Source organism: Hirsutella rhossiliensis (assembly GCF_020360975.1).
Source record: "Hirsutella rhossiliensis strain HR02 chromosome Unknown scaffold00018, whole genome shotgun sequence".
Taxonomy (NCBI): Eukaryota; Fungi; Ascomycota; class Sordariomycetes; order Hypocreales; family Ophiocordycipitaceae; genus Hirsutella; species Hirsutella rhossiliensis.
The window spans coordinates 379,143-402,819 of NW_025408684.1; the positions used below are offsets into that span (position 1 = coordinate 379,143).

Consider the following 23,677-nt stretch of genomic DNA (forward strand, 5'->3'; position numbering starts at 1 on the left):
ACTACTATTATTTCTATAGGATAATATAGATATATTTATCCTCTAAGGTAGTAACTAATAAAAGGATTAGTACTTAATTATTTAGCGTTAACTTATTAGTATTAATATAGAAATAAGTAATTATATTTTCGGTGCCTTTTATATTTATTATTTAGAGCGGTACTAATTATACTCTATACTCCCTTACTTTATTATTATTAAGCCTTAATAACTTAGGGTATAATAGCGCTACTTATAGTAATCCTTACTATCGGGTAAAGTATACGTCTATAAGGTTAATAGTACTATAAGTATCTAAGTATATAGGGACTTTAATAGGGTTTCGCCCTAATATTATTATAGGAGTTTTAAGTAACTATCCTATAGGTATTAAGTTTACTAAGGGAGAGGCGTTTACCTTAATATCTTACCTTTTCCTTATTTTATAGTATTAAGTCTAAGAGTCTTTACTAGGGTTTCTACTTTTAAAGAATTAGTATATTCTATAGATAAGTATCCTAGCTTATTATATTAGAAATATATAATTCCCGATTAAGTAAAAGATCCTTTTCCTCGATAATATCCCTTAGTTTAGCCCTTAGTAGGTATATTACTAGCTTACTAGTTATTAGTTAAATCGGTAGTATTTCCTTAACGATTTAGCTTAGCTTATTAACCTCTTTAATTCCTTCCCTTATATATACCGCCTTAGGGTATAGTACTACTTCTATTCCCGGTTCTACTAAGGGTAAAAGTAGTATTAGTACGTTGCCTCTTATTAATAGTAGTATCTTAATATCGTTAAGCGACTTATATAAGCTCTTTCCGTTAATAGGTATAAATAGGTATCGAATAAAGGTTAATTTAGTCTTAAAGTTATAGCTCTAGCTTAGCGAAAAACGTAAGAGCACGTGCCTTTTCCGATAGGCATTCGAAATACCTCTCTAAGGAGTTAAGGTATAAGCTAAACTCTAAGGGGGACTAGCCTTCTTATTAGCGAGCCTCCTTTAATTACGTCGCTAATAGTATCTCCTTATTTATAATATCCTTAATTAAGATAAGTATCTATTCCTTAAAGTATACTTAATCCGTGCTATATTTAGTTTAATTAATCGGCGTCTATTCTTTAAGGTATTAGCGCTATCTTACTTTATAGTCGCTATATATATAATCTACCGCGTAGAGGATCTTTATTTTATTACGACGAAAGCGTCTAAGCGCTGCCTTAAAGGCGTTCTCTAGATCGTAAGTCTAGTCTAGACGTTTCCGTATATTAGTAGGTTAGGATAATTAAGCGATGTTTTTAATCTTAACCTCGCTACCGCGACTACTATCCGATTTAGGGGAGTAGGACCGTTGACGCTTTCCTAAATAGATAGCGATAGCACTAGCGCGTTTAGTAATTTCCTCCTCTAATTATATAACGCGGTCTTATAGGCGTTTCGTCTCCTCTAACTCCTTAATACGCGCTTATAGGGCTATAAGCTTTTCTTTATAAGTCGACGGTCTTATGCTTATAAGTAGCGATATCTTCGATATAGTTAGAATATCGTCCGTAATAGGGGTCTATTCTAAGGATATATCTTTTAGTTCTTTATCTCCTAAGTAAATACTTAATATATATAACGAAGAGGCCTTAACTAGTTAACTACTACGTCGCGCTATAGGAGCGTTACGTAGTCTTCTTTAAGTAGCTATCTTTACTAGGTAACTAAAAAGGGAAGCTTTAGAAATTATAAGGGAATATATATTACGGTATAATTAGTTAGGTAGTAGAGATAGCTAGAAGTACTACGCTATATATATTATATTCTCCTCGTTATAAGACTAAAGCTTATAGGAAGAGGGATTTTTCCTTTTTAGTTAGAGTAGTAAGAGGTCTATAATATATAAGCGGGGTAGGTACGATTCCTTACTAATACCCTACTAATATATTAGTACTATATACCTAAGTACTTTATTAGCCTATACCTCTTAGTAGCGCTCTTATAATACTATACTTTATAATTTTATTTGTTTTTATACTAAAGGTTAAGTTTTTATTTAGCGTTTTTCTATTTTTTATATAGTATTTCTATATCGATTCTTCCTTAGTCGAATATAGCTTATAGCCTTTATATATATTACTAATAATCTTTTAGTATACTATTATATTATTTATATTATACTTATACTTTTTTATATTTATAAACTTTATAGTTTAAGTATATATATTTATTATAATCTTTTTTATCGTATTTAACTTATTATATAAGCCTTTAAAAAATTAATAGTTTAAATACTTTAAAGTAAGTAGCGTTATACTATTCTTTTATTTTAGCGTATTTATAGATTTTATATATCTCTAAATCTTACGAAGAGAGATATAAGAAGTATATAAAAATATATAAAGGTAAAATTAAAAGTAAAGGGTCGGATAGGCAGGGCAGAGAGATTTAATTCTTACGGGAGCAGCAATTACGGTAGGGGAGTAATTATTATATTGCCTTAATTATCCTTCTTTCCTCTATCTAACGCCCCTCTTTATACCCGTCTAGCATCTTAATTAATAAAGAAGATCCTACTTAAAGAAGCTACTAATATCCCTTTAACTACCGAGCTTATTACCGGTTTTCCCCCTCCTTTCTAGCCGTTACCGGTATATCCGTCTTATCTCTCGCTACCTCTATAGGAAGCTATCGCTACTTCTGCTTCCCCTCTTACCCCTACCCTCCTTTCTATACCTCTTTTTAGCTCCTTCTTCCTTTTTCTATACCGGGTGTTTTTAGCTTCCTTGGTCCCTCGTGCTAAGGGATATCTCTAAGAACTGCGAAATTAGGCTACGCTTCGCGACACACCCCCTTAGCTATGGCCTGCCCCTTAAGGGCATAGCTAATACGGCTTCGGGCTAGTAAGCGTATAGAGGAGGTTCTTAGCTCTGCACTTCTCCCTTTACTCGAGGAAAGCAGGGGCCCCTTTCGGGTCCCTAGGCTCTTTTAGACCTACTTAAGGAAAAGGGGCCTTAAGAGGGGAAAGTCCTATAAGAAAGGGGGCCTTCTTTAAAGGGAAAAACCTAATTAAAATAAGGGGCCCTCTAAAGGGAAAAACCTCTTCCTTTTCTTCGGCTATAGACGTTACCTTCTCGTACGTGCTATTAGCTCCTCTCGTAGACTCTTAAGGCGGGCTTCTAAGGATAGCTTCTCTCGAACGTCTTCTAGCCTAATTTACTATAAAAAGACAGCTAGCTTCTACTTCGGCAAGGGCTTCGTAAGACCATCGGCTTTTATTAATACCGTTAAAACCTAATAGACGGAAATAAGTCCCCTTTAAACCTCTTAGCGTAACTAATGCTAGTAGATATCGATATACCGTAGCCGGGTCGATAACTTACTATTTTCCGTAAGAATTCGTATAGTCTACGTATTATCGTATTCTATAGCTAATAGGGTCGGAATTTATAGTCGTAACGATATTAGCAGCCGGCTAAGGAAAATCGCTTCTTTTAACGCTTCTAAAAGAGCTAGTAGCTTTGCCTCCGTACTCGAAGTCGTAATAGTAGCCTACTTCGAAGCTCTCTAAGTAATAGTTCCTCTAAAAAGGGATATAATATACCCCTATAAGGTCTTTCTATCTAAGGAATTGTCTATAAAGGACGAATCGCTTAAATAGAGGAAGATTTTAGTAGCTTATTTCTTCCTTTCTAGCCCTCTTAGGCGTAGACTATATAATCTCGTTAAATAGAGATAAAGGATAGCTCTGTCTGCTACTTCTTAATGCCTAGGGCTAGGATTCTAGTTATGCCTAGCTAGCTAGGAGACCGTAAAAGAGATATCCGGTCTAGTAAAAATAGCTAAAAAAAGTAAGGAGCCTACCTTCTATTAATATTAGTGTTTCTCTTACTCCCTAGCTTAAAAGGACGGATTAAGTAAAAGCTCTTTGTCTAATATAGGCATAGAGGGAAGCTTCTTATCGAGGGAATTAGGGAGGAATTTATAAGCGACCGTATCGATATAGGCGTCTTAGGTAAGCTAGATAGTCCGTTAAGACCTATTCCTAAGGATTCGTATCCCTAGGAACCACTTTAGCTCCCTTAGCCTAGTTATCTTATACCTTTATTATAGGCCTTATATAGCCTCCCTTATAGTAGCTTCTTCCTTTTTCGGGTACGCCTAGATAATATCGTCGACGTAGAAGAAGACTATAATTTTACCCTTCTATATTATACACGGTTCCTAAGGGACTTTCGTAAAGCCTAGGGCTTCGAGGGAACCTATTAAATGCTATTGCTAAAGAAGGGGTAATCTTCGTAGTCCGTATAGAGCTTTCCTAAGCTATAGAACCTTTCCTAGTTATTAGAAACTAGGAGGAAGTCGTATATAGATAACTTCTTCTTCCTTAAGTGGGCAGTTAATAAAGGCGTTAACTATATCTATCTAATCGAGCTCGAGGTCGAATTCTACTGCTATAGCTATAAGGGTCCGAAAAGACATCCTAGCTAGGGTGGTTGCCCTAGTAGGTAAATCCCCTTTTTCCTATTAATTCCTATAGATAACTAGCTAGGCTTTATACTTTTAAAGGAAGCCGTGTTTATTAGTCTTATAGATAAAGACCTACTTATAGCTAAGGACCTGTTTTTCTCTTGCTTTTTCCTTAAGGACCTCTTCGAAAGATCCTATCTCTTCGTATAAGGCTAAGTAGTCTTTCTAGGCCTAGAAAAACTAGTCTCTAAAGGGGTGTTTTTCTAGCTGCTTTTAGTTTACTAGTAGGTCCGGGAGGTCTCTTTTATATACCTTCCTTGCTAATAGTGGCTTAAAAAGCCGGCCTACTATAAACGCTCCGTAGGAACCGTCTTCTATTAGCGTTAGGTAGAAGTCGGAAAAACGATCGAAATAGGGGAGAGATTAGTCTTCTTTAGTATCCGTATCGGGCCCTATACCTTCCTTTGCTTCTCGAAGTAGGGATAAAAAGGCAGCTAGGTAATCCTTCGAGAGAGGTGCCTTTCCTACCCCCTTAGGGGCCGAGACGGGAAGACTAACTAAAAAAGCTACTTCTAGATCTTCTTCTTATTCCGTAAGAGGAGGCGTAGGAAGGTAGGCGTATTCTAGCTCTACCGCTTTCCTATAGTCTCCTTCTTTGTCTAGATTATCTAATCTAGTAGCTTCCTCTTCTTCTTCTTCCTCGAAGTCGGCGTTATCCTCTACTACTTCGACGTCGGTTTCTTCTTCCGTTTCCTTATCTAGGACCTCTTCTTAAGACTATTAGGAAGGGGGGATTTAAATCTTCTAAATTAGCTAACGTTAAGAGAGTAAGAGGGGCTATTAATCCCTCTTTCCGTCGAAGAAGCTAAATTCGTCGAAAATTATATCCCTAGTCAAAATAACCTTCCGTAGAAGAGGAATCTAGATCCGGAAGATATTTATAGAATTATAACTAACGAGGTAACTAATAAAGGCTCTAGGATTAAGCTTTCTTTTCTTCTTCCTTTTTAGCTATATATCGGCAGTTATTGCGTATGCCTTGCAGCTATAGGCACGAAGGTAGGCTAGCGAGGCCCTCTTCTTCGTAAAGAGCTTAAGGGGGGATTTCTAGTCTATTCCTTAGTTTAGTCCCCTAGGGTCCTTAGGGTCCCTCGGGGTCCGGTTCTAAAGGTAATAGGCGGTCTTAACGACTTCCCTCTAAAGGTCGTATAGAAGCCTTATAGTAAGTCTTATCGTACGGGCCCTTTCTATTATAGCACCCCTTAATCTTTCTCCCCTCCGTTCTAGGCCTAGGTATTCGGTGCTAACGGGAGGGGTAAAATGCCCCTTTTTCGAAGCTAATTTAAGATATCCTTCGTAAATAGCTCTCCGTTAGACCGTATCTTCTTTACCTCGTAGCTAAAGTAGGATTTTATTTAGTTAACGAAGTCCCGGAGGGCAGACTAGTTATACTTACTTAGGTAGGTCCGTAAGAAATAGGGGAAAACTATCCCTAAAAAAGCGTCTATAAAAAACATTACCCTAACGAAGCTTTCCTAATCCTTAGAGACGTTGGTCTAGTCGACCTAAATTTCCTTACACGGCTAGTCCGGCCGTATTAGGGTCCGTCTAGAAATTCGTCTCCTAGTCTTCCCTTAGCCGTAGTATTCGCATTCGACGGTCTTTAGGCCCCTTATTCGTACGCCCTATTATTATCCTAGCTTATATAAAGCTAAGGGGCCTAGGTAACTAGGTCGTGCGTGCTAAAGAATGCCGTCTCCTTAGGCTGCCGGAAGAGGGTCCTTTATAGTAGACCTATTCCTCCTAGCAGGGAAAGCTAACTTCTCGAGAGGTTCCTTCCTAAGGATAGGTCGGAATTCGAGAATAAATTAACCGAATTTCTCCTCGATAAGCCTAATAGTCTAATTCTTCTAGACTAGCCTCGTAGGCTTAGACGTCGTATCCTAGAAGATTCCTTCCTCTCGAAGAAGGCGGAAGGAAATCAGGCTCGTTAAAAATCGAGGGCAAAAAGCTACCCTTTTTCTTCGAAGAATTCGTATAGATCCGTTAGGTAATTTCATCGTAAAATTCACCTTTCTATATCCCTCTATCTATACGGTTAATTCCCCGGCAATAAGATATTCCCTTTATGCCTTCTTAAAGGACCGGAATCGTAAGAGTATATTATAAATATCGAGGGAAGCACTAGAGTTAAGGATAGCTGATTTTTATAGGGGATAATCGGAGGGTCCTAACGGTTAGTCTTACTAATCCGTAGGGAAGACGAATACCGGATTTGCTATACTAACGATTTTTCCTCGAATTTGCGGCTCGAATAAGGGCAGCGGCGTTATTAGTTGCTATTTCTTAGCAACCTAAATCTCGTCTATCTTCTTCTACAACGAGGGGTCCTCCTTAAGAGACTATTATACTATTTCTTATAGCCTCTTTAAAGGGTTAACTCCTTCTAGTCGGTTTTCCTCGAAGACCTGCTAGCAGTCTTCTAGCCGATAGGGCTTTTTGTATGCTTAGCAGGTAGGTCGATTCCTCCTCGTACGTTGTTTCTTTAAGGAATCCTCGTCCCGGTCTAGAAGGTCTGCTTAAAAACCCCCCCTTTTTACCCCTTATTACTAATATTAACGAGGTTCGATTTCGACTAGTTCCCTGATTTTTCGACTAACGGACTAAAAGGTCTATTAGGGGACTAGTCGGGCCGGTCTAACTAACGGGACCGGGGCCGGGCCCGGAGTAAGAGGCGGAGCCGGGGCCGGGCCTAGGGCCGCAGCTGCAGTTAACGACGACGTTGAGGCTCTCGAGGGAGGAGGAACCGAAGGAGCAACAGCCGTAGCAGCAGGGGCTATAGCAGCTATAGGGGCAGCAGGTCGAGCCGTCTAGGTCGAGTGCTAGCCACGAAGGAATAAGACTGCTTATTGTTATACTCGAGCAGCCTCTTTGTCTAGTTCCCGGCTAGCTTCTCGAAAGATAGTCGAGTAACCGTTACTAATAGGCTTTATTAGCAGAGATATATCCCGTAGCTACTAGCCGGATAGAGCTTCTATAAGGAAGTATTAGTTAGCTTCCTCGAGGATTTCTTCCTACTTAGCTAGCTACGAAGAAGCTAGCAGGTTCCTAGCAGAAAAGGCTCCTAGGTAGGCCGTATAGGTCTTCCTAATCCGGTTAGTTATATAGCCCCTCGAGGGAGCTATCGAGGTCTCGAGCTTTAAAAGCCACTGCCTAGGAGTCTCTTCTTCTCGAAGAGTAATTAGCTTTACGGCACTAACGGATTCCGTTATCGCCGTGCGTGCAGCAGTTAGTAGCTTCGTCTCGTAAAGGTATTCCTTACGGTGACTCTCGTAGTCACCTAAGGCAGCAGAAAAAGCTCTCTATTATATAGAGGTTAGCTCGGAGAAGAGGGAAGCTCCTTCTATAAATTCCGTTGCCCTAGGACGAAGAGGGGGCTCGAGAGGGTCCTGCTTATTAGAGAAGACTAAATTATAGATAGTTCTATCTACACGAGCCCGTAGCTCCTTTACCTACTTATCCTAATCTTAGGGCTCTATAAGAATCGTCCTATAGACCGTAGGGACGGTAGAGGAGTCGGTTTTCGTTATCGTTGCAAAAGAGGGGGGGCAGAAAAGTCGGTTAAAATCGGCTTTTCTAGTAAGAGGGGTAAAAGGAAGCCACGAGGGATATAAGAAAGGTGCCTTTTATAGCAGCCGGAAGGTATAGGAATTCTATTCCTCCTAGGCTTATAACTCTCGCGAAGAGAGATACGAGAAGTATATAAAAATACATAAAGGTAAAATTAGAAGTAAAGGGTCGGATAGGCAGGGCAGAGAGATTTAATTCTTACGGGAGCAGCAATTGCGGCAGGGGAGTAATTGTTATATTGCCTTAATTGTCTTTCTTTCCTCTATCTAACGCCCCTCTTTATACCCGTCTAGCATCTTAATTAACAAAGAAGATCCTACTTAAAGAAGCTACTAATATCCCTTTAACTACCGAGCTTATTACCGGTTTTTCCCCTCCTTTCTAGCCGTTGCCGGCATATCCGTCTTATCTCTCGCTACCTCTATAGGAAGCCATCGCTACTTCTACTTCCCCTCTTACCCCTACCCTCCTTTCTACACCTCTTTTTAGCTCCTTCTTCCTTTTTCTATACCGGGTGTTTTTAGCTTCCTTAGTCCCTCGTACTAAGAGATATCTCCGAGAACTACGAAATCAGGCTACGCTTCGCGATACTAAAAGATATCTTATTAATAAACCGTAATTATCGCGGTATTTAAGTAGTATACTATAATTAGGTTTTAATAATATAACTTAGTCGTTTAGGTAGCGTTAATCGATTTTCTAGTAGTTTAGTTCTATACTTAGGTAAGGTTTCAAAAGTACTTATCCTTTAAACCTAACTAAAAAGGTATTATATTATACTTTTATTTAAAAGTATATTATATAATTTAGGTAGACGTATAATATCTATAAAATATACTTATAGTACTTATAAGTAAGTAGTATTTATAGATTATCTTTAAATTCCCCTTATAGTTATTATTTTTATTATAGAGCTATAAAGGTATCGACTATAGTAATAGCTATAGCGTAGTCTTCTTTATATAGTGCCGGTTAATACTAAATTAATATAGCTTATTAGTTTTCTATAAGAATTTAAGGTATTTATTAGGTTTTAATTTTAAGTATTTCTTTAAATTCTTTAAAGTATAAAGTATATTCTTTAATTATAGTATTTTCTCTTAATAGTAAGGGTAGTAGTATAAGTTCGTTCTTATCTTCCGTTTCTCTAAGTATTTCTTATTCTTTAAAGCTTATATTATTAATACTTTATTATTCCTCCTTAGGTTTTTATCTAAGTTTCGTAAGTATAAGGGCTATATCTATATCTTCTTTACTATATTATTTATAAACTACCTATTATTATTATCGATTCTTATTTTATATATCTTCTTAGAATCGTTTACTATTTTTCCTAACTTAGTCTTAAGAGACTCTTTTAAGATAAGGGTATTTTAGTTCTATAAATTTAACTTATTTCTATATTTTAAGATCCCTTTATTATATTATTATAAGGGTCTTCTTTAATAGCTTTAGGAACTATCTAGTACTATTCTTATCGCTTAGGTATACTATATATTTATCGTTATAGTATTTAGTTTAACTAAGGAGTTTATACTTTAGTTCCTATCTATTAATAGCGTTTAAGTATCTCTTACCTTTTAGGGCTAGTACTTAATAGGTTTTCTTCTCCTTATAAGGTTATCTATATTCTTTAAAGTAATATCTAAGTTTCTTATAGTTAAAATACTTTCCTTTACTTTTTTATATTATATCTAGGTCTATCTTACCTAGGTTAGTTATATAGGCGTAGGTAATAAGAGTTTCGCGCTTCTTTTTATAGTTAGCGTATTAGTTAAAGTTATTCTTATAAGAAAGGTTCTAGTTTCTTCTTCCTTATTTCTTTTCTTAGTATTATATATACTATTTATTATTAATTTATACTATTATAGAAATATAGTCTAAGAGGTTATTAAGTCGATTTTCCTTATAGAGTTTATCCTTAACTTTTTCTTTAAGCCTATCGTAGAATTATAATATAAGAGGGTTATTATCTTAATTAAGTTTTAAGGTAACTTAATAGAACTTTATAGTATAATCTAATACTAAGATCCTTTATCGGAGTTCTTAAAGTTTTTATTTAGCTTCTCGTTCCTCGTTAATTATTTTAAATACCTTTATAATAGCTTCTTTAAATCCTTAGAAACTAAAAAAGACTTTATCTATCTTATTATCTTATCGCGCTAGTTAGTTATCGAGAAAATCCCTTATAATAGGTCTAAACTAAGTAAGTACCGTTCTAGATAAATAATTTCCTATATAAAGTACCTTTTTAACTAGGTCTAAGAGTTTAATAAGGTAAAACTAGTAGTAGGCCTTAAGTTAGGTAAGAAAGTCTCGAAGCGTGCTATAAGTACTATCGAATAGTCCTACCTATTTTAGTTTAAATACTTCTTAAAGGTCCCTAACTTATTTATTACCTCCTTTATTCCTAAGTAACTATACCTTATATTAAAGGGTAATAATCTCGCGTATTATATCCTAAGGCAATATAGTAGCTCTAAAGTTAGTTAATCTAGCTTACTATATAGGTATATTAATAGTTATAATATTACTTAAAGTAATATAGTATTATACTAAATAAGAGCTTTTAACGTATAACGACCGGTATTATTCTTAAAGGATAAACCTATTAAGGGGTTTATATTAGTAGATATAATAGGGCGTAGTCTAAGTAATAATAAGTATATTACGTTAGTAATAAGTTAGAGGTTATAGACTATAGACTATAACTAAGTAATTAAATAATCGGAATTAAAGGTAAGATCGTAATAGAGATTATAATAATTATAATATATTAAAAGCTATCGAGCTATTTATCTAAAAGAGTATTCCGTTCTTTCCTTATATACCTCGAGAGCTTCCCTAGATCGCCGAGAGTATTAGGTAATCCTATAGCCTAAGAGCGCTAGAGCGCTAGAGCGATCCTACGATCCTAGTAATAGAGTATTAAAGCGCTAAAGTAACCTATCGCTCTAAACTTAATTAGCCCGTCGGTCCGTTTAATATTCCTTGCTCCCTATATTACGTGCCCTTATAATATATACTAGTCCCCGCGGTTTACTAGACCGTGGTTATAATAAGGTAGCTATAAGGACCCTAGACCGCTAATAGCCCCTATAATAGCCCCTATACTAGCCTAAGGCCGCTTAGTAGCTTAAGGCTACCTAAGGAAACCTTAAAGCGAGCTCGTAAGCTAAGGTTACTATAAAGAAGGCGCCTAAGGCCTTAGCTAAGGCCCTAGCTAAGGCCCTAGCTAAGGCTCTAGTAAAAGCCCTAGTAAAAGCCCTAACTAAGGCCCTAGTTAAGAGGAACGTAAAAAAGGACTTTTAACTTATCTTAAAGCTAAAGAAGGAATCGCTAACGCTAACTATTAACCTTATTACTCTTTATAATAAGCTTAATAAGGCTATAAGGGAACTAGCTATATTAGCTTTATTAACTTTAAATAAAGGTAATATAGTTATAACGATAAAGGCCTTATATACGGTAAAGAAGCTTTTAAAGTAGTAGGAGAAGTAGTCCTTATACCTTAAGGAGCTACCTATTAAATTAGCCGACCTTCCTACTAGCTAGACTAAGCTAATAGCCCGGAGCGTCCCTAACCTCTTAAAGACCCCTATCCTCGATATCTTTACTATAAAAGCTAAAACCTTTAGCGGGATCGATATCCTAGGGCAGCTTAGTTTAACGGTAGCTGCGGCACACACCTAAAGACACACCTAAGCTAACGGCAATAGCAGTAGCTAGATACCGAAGGACGAGGGGGTCTAAGGGGAATAAAGGAAACGAGAAAAGTACTAGGCAGGGTAAGGTAAAGGCAAAGAGGGCTAAAAAGGTATATTAGTAAAAGAGGATATAGAAGAAGATAATAATAAAGATACTAATAGAAGAAGATGCTATCTGCTAGCTAAGGAGGAAAAGAGACCTCTTTTATAGACCGAATTTTCCCTCCTTCTTCCCTAGACGAATAGGGGCCAAGGGATCATCTAATTAAGAAGAGGGCTAGCTAGAGACTCTGCCAAGGATCCTACCAAGGACCCTACTAAGGACCCTACTAAGGACCCTGCCAAAGACTCTGCTGCGCGGGCTATATATGTTCCTTAGGGTATAGATGCCCCCGTTAAACTCCTCTACAACAAAGAACAGACGCCCTCGTCTACTAGGTAAGCAAGCAGGCAGGCAACAGCTAAGGAATAAAGAAACAGACAAGCAGGCAAGCAGCCGAGCAGGCAAGCAAGCAAGCAGGCAAGAAATAGCCTAACGGGAGACTAAGGAATAGACTAAGCAACGGGCCAAGGAATAGGCTAACGAGAGACTAAGGAATAGACCAAGCAACGGGCTAATAGGCTAACTAGAGACCAACGGTAAGAAATAGTAATAGAGGAAGGAGAGATCCTTATAGGCAAGGAAAGAAGAAGCTAACGAGGAAGGTAGAGGAAAGAAATCTTAAAGGAAGAAGGGGGGAAAAGTCCCTAGAGAAATACCCGGAAAAATTAAATCTTAAATTAAATCTTGCCCCTTTTCCCCTAGGTATCTATTTTATACCTAGCTTTACCGGAATCTACTTATTCGGGAGGAAAACGGGTCTTTCTCTTTATACTTAACTTCGGGTATTTTAAACGGGCCTCTTCTCGTACTTATTCGTTAAGATTGCTTAAAGGTGCCTGCCGCGTCGGCTGCTGCGGACCGTGCCGGGAAGGGCAGAAGGAAGGATCTCTTACGTACTATTATTGCTATCGGAAAGGTCGTCTATCGCGAAAGTCGTCTACTAAGGAAAAAGGTCTATCGAGGAATAAGCTATCTACCGTAGAGGAATTCGTCTACTATAGAGGAATTCGTCTACCGAAGAAGCTATCTGCTAGGGAAAGGTCCGTCTACTATAAAGGAATTTATCTGCCGAGAGAAGACTGTCTGCTAGGACGTCTGCCGGGAAAAGACTATCTACTAGGACGTCTACTAAAGAGGAAATCGCCTGCCGGGACGGAAAAGGTTATCTGCCGGCACCGTCTGCTAAGGAAGAAATCGTCTACCGGGACGGAAAAGGTTATCTATCGGCACGTCTGCCGGGAAATCTACTAAAAGGGGGGAAATAAGGCAAAAGAGAGGTGCCTATAGTCTCTAGGTGCGTAATCGGATAGTTAGAATAGGTGCTAAAGGGAGCCGTTAGTCCGGGCTATTAGTGCTAAAGGGAGCTATTAGTCCGGGCTATTAGTGCCGAAGGAGCCGTTAGGACTATCTAATTATACGGGAAGGAATAAAATTAAAGGAAGCTGCCGTGCTAGACGAAGAAGTCTGCCGTGCTAGAGGCGAAGACTGCCGTACTAGAGGCGCTGCCGAGGAAATTATCGAAGATTATCGAAAGAAGAGACTACCGAAGAAGAAGACTGCTAAGGAAGACTGCTATAGAAAGAGCTTATAAAAGACTATAGCCGAGGGGCTATCGAGACCGTAGCTAGGGAGCTATCGAGACTATAGCTAGGGAACCTATTAAGACTGTCTAATCGAGGAAGCTGTCGGGCTATGGCCGAAGGAGCTGTTGGTCCCGTAGAGCTATTAGTCCCGTAGAGCTATTGGTCTCGAAGAGCTATTAGTCCCGTGGAAGCTGCTGGTCCCGTGGAGCTGCTGGTCCCGTGGAAGCTGCTAGTTGTATAGGCAGAGAAAGAAAAACCAGAAAATGTCCGCTGCTGCTACTTACGTAGGTGTCTTCCCTCTATAATAAAGACTAGACGTCCCCGTCTATAACTAAAGCAGCTGCCGTAGATAGAGCCTGCCGGGGAGGAAAGTTCGGTTCGTTGAAAAAAGAAAGCTCCGTCTAGTATAAGGGACTCCGGCTAGGGCAGGGGACTTCGGCCGGGCAGGGGACTTCGGCCGGGATAGGGGCAGGGGACAGGGGCAGGGGCTATGGTCTAGGCTAACGGCTGGGCCACGGTCTAGGCTAACGGCTAGGGAAAAAAGAAAAAGGTCGGTGAAATCTTTCCCTGCCTAGCGCTTATCTCGACGGGAAAGGTATAGCAGCACCGGCGTAGTTCGTTTAGCTCTGCCCTTTTCGTATCTTTTTCCTCTTCGAGAGAGAGAGAGAGAGAGGGAAAGGGAAATAGAAGCTTTACGCCCTAGAGACCAGTTTTAATAGTAGCTTCGGCATATACCTAAAGACATACCTAAGCTAACGGCAATAGCAGTAGCTAGATACCGAAGGACGAGGGGGTCTAAGGGGAATAAAGGAAACGAGAAAAGTACTAGGTAGGGTAAGGTAAAGGCAAAGAGGGCTAAAAAGGTATATTAGTAAAAGAGGATATAGAAGAAGATAATAATAGAGATGCTAATAGAAGAAGATGCTGTCTGCTAGCTAAGGAGGAAAAGAGACCTCTTTTATAGACCGAATTTTCCCTCCTTCTTCCTTAGATAAATAGGGGCTAAGGGATTATCTAATTAAGAAGAGGGCTAGCTAGAGACTCTACTAAGGATCCTACTAAGGACCCTACTAAGGACCCTACTAAGGACCTTACTAAAGACTCTACTACGCGGGCTATATATATTCCTTAGGGTATAGATGCCCCCGTTAAATTAGGTAGCTAGGTACCCTAGGCCTAATATAAAAGGTAGGATCTATTATCTTTATAGTCCCTTTAAAGGCTATAAGGGCTAAATACTAAAAAAAAGACCTCTATATAATAGGTCTATAGATTTAAGTTAAGGCTTATAAGGAATATACTATATATATATAATACTATAAGTACCTTTCCTTTAGCTATAACCCTTAGACGTACTAGTAGCCTATTAAGTATACCTTTTACCTAGAAAAGCACCTAACTAAGGACTATAACTACCCTAGCTATAAGGCTAGCTAAGGCTACTCTTACTTTAAGGTCTAATACTATAATTATAAGAGAGAGCACCTTATAACTAATAAGGTATAATATAGAGTCTATAAGGGAATAACTAATACTTAATAGCCTTAGCCCCCTTATACCTATAGGGCCCCTAAAGCCCCTTAGGCCCCTAGGCTAACTATAACCCTATTAGTATTATATAATATAATACTAATAAGTAAGAAATAGCTAACCTATTAATCCTAGAGTAGGCCCTAAAAATAAAAGTAGACCTTATTTTATTATAAGAGCCCTACTTTTATAAGATCGATAATAGCTATATCCCTATATAGTATCTAGCCTATAACGTTATAACCCTTATCCCCTCTATTAACTATCCTAAGCTTACTAAGAGGCCTAGGGTTATAGCTTATAAGAGGAGGGAAGCTTAAATAAAAGCTAGCCTTAGCTTTAACCTCTTTTATAATCTTAATATATAGGCTATAAGGGTAAAAGGCATTAAACCGTTTACCCTTATTAACCTATATAATAAAAAAGAGGTTAAAGGGGCCTTAGCTAGCTAAGGCTAGTAAGGGCCCCTTATAATAAAAAGGCTACTATTAATAGCCTAGCTCCTAAAGTAGCCCTTTCTATTAGTAAGGGACTTTAACTTATACTACCCTTAGTAGAACCTATTTATAGAACCTTCTAAGGCTTATAAGGTAGAAGCCCTTATTAGCTAGCTCGACCGCTATAAGGCTTCCTTACTAATAGACCTTAAGGTAGCTATAGAAGGCACCTATTAAAGGAAAGGCTTAAAAGGGGCCTTAGTTATAGACCTTACTTTTTATAGCCCCTTTAAATAGTCAACCTAAGCTAACTTCCGCTTCTTAAAGGCTATAGGCTTAGATTATAAGCCTATAGCCTTTAAAGCTAGCTTAATAGGCCTTAATAAACCCCTACTAGCTAAGCCTACTACCTATAATTATAGGAAAGTAAACTAAAAGGTATTTTCGGAATACTTAGCTAAGAAGGAATAGGACCTCCTTAAATCTATAGAGAGGGCTATAAAAAGAGATAACTTAAAAGGGATAGCTTCCCTTTTAATAAGAACCCTTATAGAGGCCTCGAACGTAGCGATACCGAAAAAGAGGCCTTATAAGGGATCTAAGCCCTAGTAGACCGACGAGCTAACTTGCTTTCGGAAAGCCCTAAGCCTAGCCTAACGGGCTTATAGGCTAGCCTAGGATAAGGAGAGCTAAAGGAGCTTTATAGAGGCCCGAAATAGCTTTAAGTATACTATTAAAGCTATTAAAAAGTAATACTAAGAGAGTTTTTTAATAAAAGTAGTAGGAAAGGATATCTTTATAGCCTTTTCCTATACTAAGGCTAGAGCTAACCTTACCCTTCTTAGTATCTTATATATAAAAGAAAGGATAGAGGTAAAAGCTAATACCTTTACGGAAAAATACGAGGCCTTCTTAATAACCTTTTTCCCGACCCTAGACCCTAGCCCTAGCCCCCCCTCTTAGCTCCCCTTAGAGCCTAGAAAAAGAAGAGCCTCTAGGCTATATAGGTAGTAAGGGCACGGATAAGTAGGACTAGCTAGAGCTAAAGGACCCTAAGATTAAGAGGGCTATTTTTAGCTCTTTTAATAAGAAAGCCCTTAGCCTAGACTCCCTTAGCTTCCTCCCTATTTAATACGTATATAAAGCTATCCCTACGGTCTTTAATAGGGCCTATAAAGCTTTATTTAACTAAGGATACTACCTTAAGGTATAGAAGGAAGCTATAAGAATTATACTTCCTAAGTAAAATAAGCTAGACTATACTATCGTTAAGGCCTATAGGGTTATAAGTCTACTTAACTACTTAGGAAAGGTCCTCGAAAAGCTATACGCTACCTGGCTAAGCTATTTAGCTAATACGGCCGGGCTTCTAAACCCTACGTAGCTAAGGGGACGAAAATAGCGGTTAGCTATAAATATAGCCTTCCTCCTTCTATACTATATCTAAAAGAAGTAGGAGTTTAATAAGAAGGCTATTACTAGTACCCTCTTATTAGATATAAAGGGCGCCTTTAACTTTATATCGAAGGAATAGCTTATAAGGGTCCTAAGGGACTTAAACCTCCCTAAGGCCCTTATAAGCTAGGTAGACTACTTCCTTACTAAAAGGAAGATCTAGCTAGCCTTCGAAGGGTAAGTCTAGCCCCTTATAGACCTAGTAATAGGGGTGCTTTAAGGGTCTCCTATTAGCCCTATTTTATTCCTCTTATACGTAAGGGGGATACTAGCGGCTAAGGGATACTAGCTATCTTATATAGATAACTTTAGTATCTTTATAACGTCGACCTTAGCTAAGAAGAACGTTCGGTAGCTAGAAGTAATAGCTACTAACCTATTTAAATAAGCTAAAGACTAAGGAGTCTACTTTAACCCCTTAAAGATAGAACTTATCTACTTTAATAGGCAATAGCAGCCTATTTTAAAAGGTATAATAGTAGGAGGCTTATTTTTTAAGGCTAAGCCCTTAGTATAATAGCTAAGGGTCTTCTTTAATTCTAGGCTCCTATTTAAATAATATATCGAGAAGAAGTTAGCCTTTATATAAGCTGCCTTTAAAGGACTATCCCGCTTAACCTCTATATAAAAAGGCCTATTATTTAGAGCCTTTAAATAGCTCTACTAGGCTTATATAACCTCTATAGTAAACTATAGGGCCTAGCTTTAGTATAAGGGGCCTAAGATCCCTAAGAGCCTAATAAAGCCTTTTTAAAAGCTTTAAAACTAAGCTCTTTTAAAGGTCTTAGGGGCCTTTAAAGGATCCCCTATTAAGGCTTTAGAAGCTAAAGTAGCCCTACCGCTACTAGAGGTACGATTTAAAAGGGTATGCCTCTCTTACGCCCTCCGGACCCTATACTTCTTACCTAGTTACCCTATAAAGTAGGCTTACGACCTAGCTATATAGGACGACCTCGCCGACTTAAGCTTTAACCTAAGGGCCTTAAGCTATATTAGGCTATATACGTAGCTCTTCCGCCTCCTTAAAAGCCTAGTAGCTTTTATAGGACCTAATTATAACTTAGAAAAAAGGAAAGCTAGCTAGGAGCCCTTATAGGCCCTAGAGCCTAAGGCCTTTATTATAATAATAAAGGCCCTTAAGCCCTTAGCTAAGAAGTAGTACTAACGCCTCTTAGCTAGCCTAGCTAGCCTAAAAGACTTTAGGTTACGGCCCCTAGCTTTCTATACTAACGGCTTTAAGGGGTGCCCTAAGGGATCCCCTATAAAGACTAACGCTTACTCCTTCTACGAAATAGGCCTAGAAAATAGGCCTATTAAAGCGTACTATAAGAACCTAGGGCCCTCGATCGAAGTAGCTAACGTAGAGCTATTCGCGATACTAAGGGTCCTAAAGGACCTAGCTAGGAGGCCTCGGCCCCTAAGGCTTAGCCCCCTTAACCCCCTTATAGATACCTATATCTTTATAGATAGCTAAGCCGCTATAAGGAAGGTTATAGGTTTCTCGGACCTAGCTATACGTATTAAAAGGCTCCTATTTAGCTTAGAAGCCTTCTATAATATATAGCTATACTAGTGCCCTAGCTACCTAGGGATCTTTAGTAATAAGCTTACCGACTAGCTAGCTAAAAGAGGCTTAGGAGCCCCTACCTAAGGGACCCCCTTAGTCTCTATTAGCTACTTATAAAAAAAGGTCCGGTAAGCTACTAAGGACTATTAAAAGGGACTCTAGGCTACCGAGGCGGCTAAAGGCCCTAGGGCTAAGGGCCTAGGTAAATACTATACGTCTATTCGAAAGACCCCCCGCCTAGCCCTTAGCCTAGAAAAGGACCTTATAGGGAGGCCTAGGCTAACCCTCTCGGCCTTCTACTAGCTCCTCTTCGGGGCTAGCTTCTTATTTTCCTTCTTAAAAAGGACTAATAAGGTAGACCGATACGACTGCCGCTACGGCTAAGGAAGGTATACGGCTAGGCACCTTATCCTAAGGTGCCCGAACTATAAGAGGGAAAGAGAGGTCCTTTACTAGACCTCTAAGAGACGGGAGGGGGCCCTTAGCCTACCTATTCTCTATAGCTCTAAGGAAGGAAGGGAAGCCCTTCTAACCTTCTTAGCTAAAATAGAGATAGGGATAGCTAAGTAGCTCGAAAAGGAGTAACCTAGGGGCCCTAGGGCCCTTAGGGGGGAAAATCACCGCGCGGGAGGAACTAAACTAACCTTTCCTTTATCTTTACCTTTATAGCTACCCTTTCCCTAATTAGTTATAAGCCCCCGGGCTCTATAGCTAGCTAGGACTACTAATAGGGGCCTAGGCCCCTATTAGCCTCGCTATAGCCCTAGAGGCTATATACGAGTAATAATATAAAAAAAAAGTAGTTAGTTTTATATATATTATTAAGGCTAAGAACCTTAGGGAAATAGTTCTATATCTTAAGATACTATAGGTAGGTTTATAATACGCTTTAAATCTTATTTTTATTATATAGGTCGAATTTAATATAATATAGAAGATCGGCTACTTAAAGATACTATAAAAACGCTTATATTGCTATTATACTACTAAGAGCTTTAAAACGGATCTTTTAGTAATCGTTATAAATATCTTTAATATAGAAGAACGCTATACCATCCATTAAGTGTGTGCTAAGTCAGACTCTCTGCTAGGCGGCGACGGTCCGGTCGATATCCTGTTTGAGCAAGATTTGCAAAGCGTCTACAGCTACCTCACGCAGCTGGATCGAAAGGAATTTGTACAGCACATGGTTCACTCCAAACCCTGCATTCGAGTCCTCGAGATTGGAAGCAGACGAGGCGCACCTTTGTATCGCGAGAATCTGGACCAGATGAAGGGGGCCAATGGAGATGTCCTCTGCGCCAAATATACGCTGACGACCTCGGGCTACTTTGCCGCCGAAGCCCAGGAAAAGCTATGGCAAAGCATGGAGTTTGCAACCCTAGACATCACTCAAGACCCCTTGGAGCAGGGATTCGAGCAAGTCGGATATGATCTTATCATTGTCGTCAACGCTCTCAGCACAGCTCATGATTGTCAAGGCAGCCTAGCTAATGTCAAGAAGCTCCTTAGTCCTGATGGCACACTCCTTTTGCAAGAGTTGTGCCCGTCATCGAGATGGGTCGATTACGTGCTAGGTATCTTACCAGACTGTTGGCCGGCGAGCGGGCCGCTCAAGTCGCCCTACTTGTGTGAGGAAGAATTGGAATCACAGCTCGCTGATGCCGGGTTTTCTTCACCCGAAGCCGTGGTCCATGATGTCGAGGCGCCTCACCAAGTCACGATGACCATGGTCGTTAAGTCAACACGCGAGGTACCGGATAAAAAGGTCACAGTTCTCGTCGAAAGGGAGAGTTCGGCTGCCAAACACATTATAAGCCAGCTAAATATGGCCGGTTACGAGGTTACCAGGCGCGGCTTGAGCGATGCTCCACCGGCCGGTCAAGACGTGCTCTCTCTTCTCGACATTGAGGAGGCCTTTTTCCATGACGTCGAGGAGGCGCGCTTCTTAGCCTTTAGGGCTTTTCTTCTTCAACTGCAGCGAACTGGCGGTGGCATGCTCTGGGCAACTCACCTCGTCGATATCGGTTGTCGTGATCCTAGATACGCCCAGGTGCTCGGCCTCGCAAGAAGCGTCCGCACAGAGCAATCAATCGACTTGGCCACGTGCCAGGTCGACGAATTTGACAATGCCGAATCCATTCAACGTCTCCTACAGGTGCTAACCAAGTTCCGGTCGCGTCAAGGCGACGACGAAGTTGATCCAGACTTTGAATGGGCCATCTTCAACGGCCGCATCCAGGTCGCCCGCTTTCACCCCTTTTCCTTAAGCGATGAGCTGTCGTGCCAAGGGGAATCCAACGAGATGAGCACACTAAATGTCTTGACCCCTGGGCGCATCAGTAGTCTGTACTATGCGCGGCACGAACGCAAAGAACTTGAAAGCAATGAAGTCGAAGTCGAGGTCTACTCGGCCGGATTGAACTTTAGGGTCTGTGTCATCTCGTCCTTCTACGTATAATGTTAATCTTGGCGGCCGATGACCGTTTCACTGACACGGTCCAATCTAGGACATTCTCGTTGCGCTGGGCATAGTTGAGCTTCCGGTCCGTCTGTTCGGAATCGAAGCCGCCGGCACCGTAACCCGGGTGGGAGCCGGCGTCTGCCCAGATGACCTTCGAGTGGGCGATCGGGTGGTTTGCTTCTGCAGAAAAGACGCCTTTTCGACCTTTACGACTACTTTGGCAGATGTATGCATGCGAATCCCAGACACGCTCACGTTTGACCAGGCTGCAACGATGCTCATTCCATATTTTACTGCCATTCATGCCATGGTCAACGTCGGGCGTGTGACAAAGGGTCAGGTAAGCCCCTTGGCCGCTCGCAGCAATCGTCCGTCAATGGGTGTGCTGGCCCGTCCCGTTCACATAGAGTGTTCTGGTTCATAGCGCCTGCGGAGGCGTCGGTCTCGCTGCCATCCAAATCGCTCGGATGCTCGAGACGGACTTGTTCGTCACCGTTGGCAGCGAGGACAAGGTCGCGTATCTGATGGAGACGTACGACATGCCAAGAAATCGCATCTTCAATTCTCGCGATGCTTCATTCGTCGACGGCGTCATGCACGAAACAAACGGCCGCGGCATCGACTTCATCCTCAATTCGCTTTCGGGCGAGCTCTTGCACGCCACCTGGGGCTGCGTCGCCGAATTCGGGACAATACTTGAGATTGGCAAACGCGACCTGATGGGCAACGGCAAGCTTGACATGAAGCCGTTTTTGGCGAATCGTAGCTACTGCTGTATCGACATTGACGGGCTCTGGAAAAGGATTCACATTGCCCGAGCCTTGATATTCTCCATCCTTGAGTTCTATCAAAGGGGCTCCATCTCCCCGTTGCCCGTCAAGGTTTTCCCTGCCGCTCAAACCCAGGACGCCTTTCGATTCATGGAGAAGGGCCAGCACATCGGGCGTGTCGGAATTTCCATCAAGCCATCCGGAGACGCCGATGCGGGTTTCGACACGGGCAAGATGGCTCGCAAGATTTCCTTTAGCGAGTCTGCCGCGTATCTCATGGTCGGCGGTCTTGGTGGTATAGGCCGTGCCGTATCCGTCTGGATGGTTGAGCACGGCGCTCGAGAGATTGTGCACATGTCCCGGAGCGCTGGTCTTGACGGAAGCGCCGACTCTTTTGTCCACGAGCTCCAGAGCATGGGCTGCGCTGTCAAGCTCGTCAGCGGCGATGTCACCAAGCTTGCAGATGTCGAGAGAGCCATGGCTGCGGCAGACTCTCCCCTCAAAGGCATTGTCCAGATGTCAATGGTAGTCGCCAACGAGAACTTTGCAAGAATGAGCTACGACGAATGGACGGCATCTACAGCCCCCAAGGTTCGAGGGACATGGAATCTCCACAACGCCTCTTTGTCTGCCAAGACCGATCTCGACTTTTTCACCATGTTCAGCTCCGTGTCCGGCATTGTTGGGCAAGCGGGTCAAGCCAACTATGCCAGCGGGAACAGTTTTCTCGATGCTTTCGCCCAGTACCGCAATGACCTGGGCCTCCCAGCCTCTGGTGTCACAGGTCCCGGGGCCGGCTGACCGGTCATCCGGTAATCGGATTACCGCCCCGCCCCATGCAAAACCATGTCGTTTTCGAAGGCCCGGCCCTGCGGGGCTGGCGTTTTCTTAGTCGGATTACCGCCATCGGACGGCAAAATCGAAGGTCCACGCCCGCGGGGCCCTGCGCGAGACCTTCGATTTCGGTCTCGCTCACGCGCGTTGCGCTCCCCCTCCCCTCCTCCCCCCTCCCTCCTCCCCCTCCTCCATTGCCACCGTCGCGACGGCGACCGCCTGCACCATGTCGAACGCGATAGAGGATCCCCGGGTCAGGGCGGCCATTGAGCACTACCTGTTAGATCTGGAGAACACCCAGCCGAAGAATACGAAGCGAAATTATCGTCCCAAGCAGGAAGAATGGAAGGCAAGCCCGCATGCGCGCCCTGCAATCTTCATGTAGATCCATGCATTGACTGCCTCACAGGAGTGGTGTCAAGCCAACTGGCCTGCGATCCCGGACGTTTGGCCGGCCTCGGTACCACAGGGCCAACAGCTACCGGGAGACCTGGTCGATGAAGGAAAGCTCTTGCTCTTCATGAAGGAGGTAGTGGCATCACGTCCTCCAAAGAAAGGAAAGAGGGTCGCCGATGAAAGAAAACGACACCTCGAGGCTCAGGAAGCCAAGAGGGCCGTGAAAAGACGCAGAGCACCATCAGGTAACAGATGTTGATCACGGGATGTGGTCGTCGGACTGAGCCAGCCCATCATACTAACACCCAGCTTCCCCCAGCAGATACCATCGTTGTAGGCGGCGGAGGTAGCGAATACGAGTCAGACTCCGACTTGGAGTTGTATGAGTCCACGCTCAAACTACAGTATAATACTGTACGGGGCTACGTCTCGGCCATACAGAAGCTTTACGACGAGCAGAAGAGCCGGGAGTCAATCCTGCGGCCCGGCCACAGGAGTGGCACTGAAGGCGCTCAAACGCAGCATTCTTGCAACGACTTGGAGCCGGAAGAGGAAGGAATACATGGACAGGGAGTTGGAACTCTGAGAGATGTGTATGCGCCGGCGCAGATACCCGACCACACCAACGTGGCATGGTCCGAGAGGAAGAGATCGCCTGCGCCCTGAGGACGCAGGTGGACTTTCTGCTCGGGAACCACATGCTGCTGCGGTCCGGCAACCGCCTGCCGATGGAGTTGGCAGACTGCTTTCCCTGGACTTACCCAA

At 41.7% G+C, this 23,677-nt stretch overlaps 1 protein-coding gene across 1 annotated transcript; it reads left to right on the forward strand.

Annotated features, from left to right (window-relative positions):
* Positions 1–20,276: 20,276 nt before the first annotated feature.
* Positions 20,277–22,483, forward strand: HRG_10924 (KR domain-containing protein; the record flags this gene model as incomplete). Its single annotated transcript, XM_044869394.1, has 3 exons — positions 20,277–20,879; positions 20,959–21,252; positions 21,320–22,483. The coding sequence occupies 3 exons, from the start codon at positions 20,277–20,279 to the stop codon at positions 22,481–22,483; spliced, it is 2,061 nt and encodes a 686-aa protein (XP_044715345.1).
* Between the last annotated feature and the right edge of the window lie 1,194 nt (positions 22,484–23,677).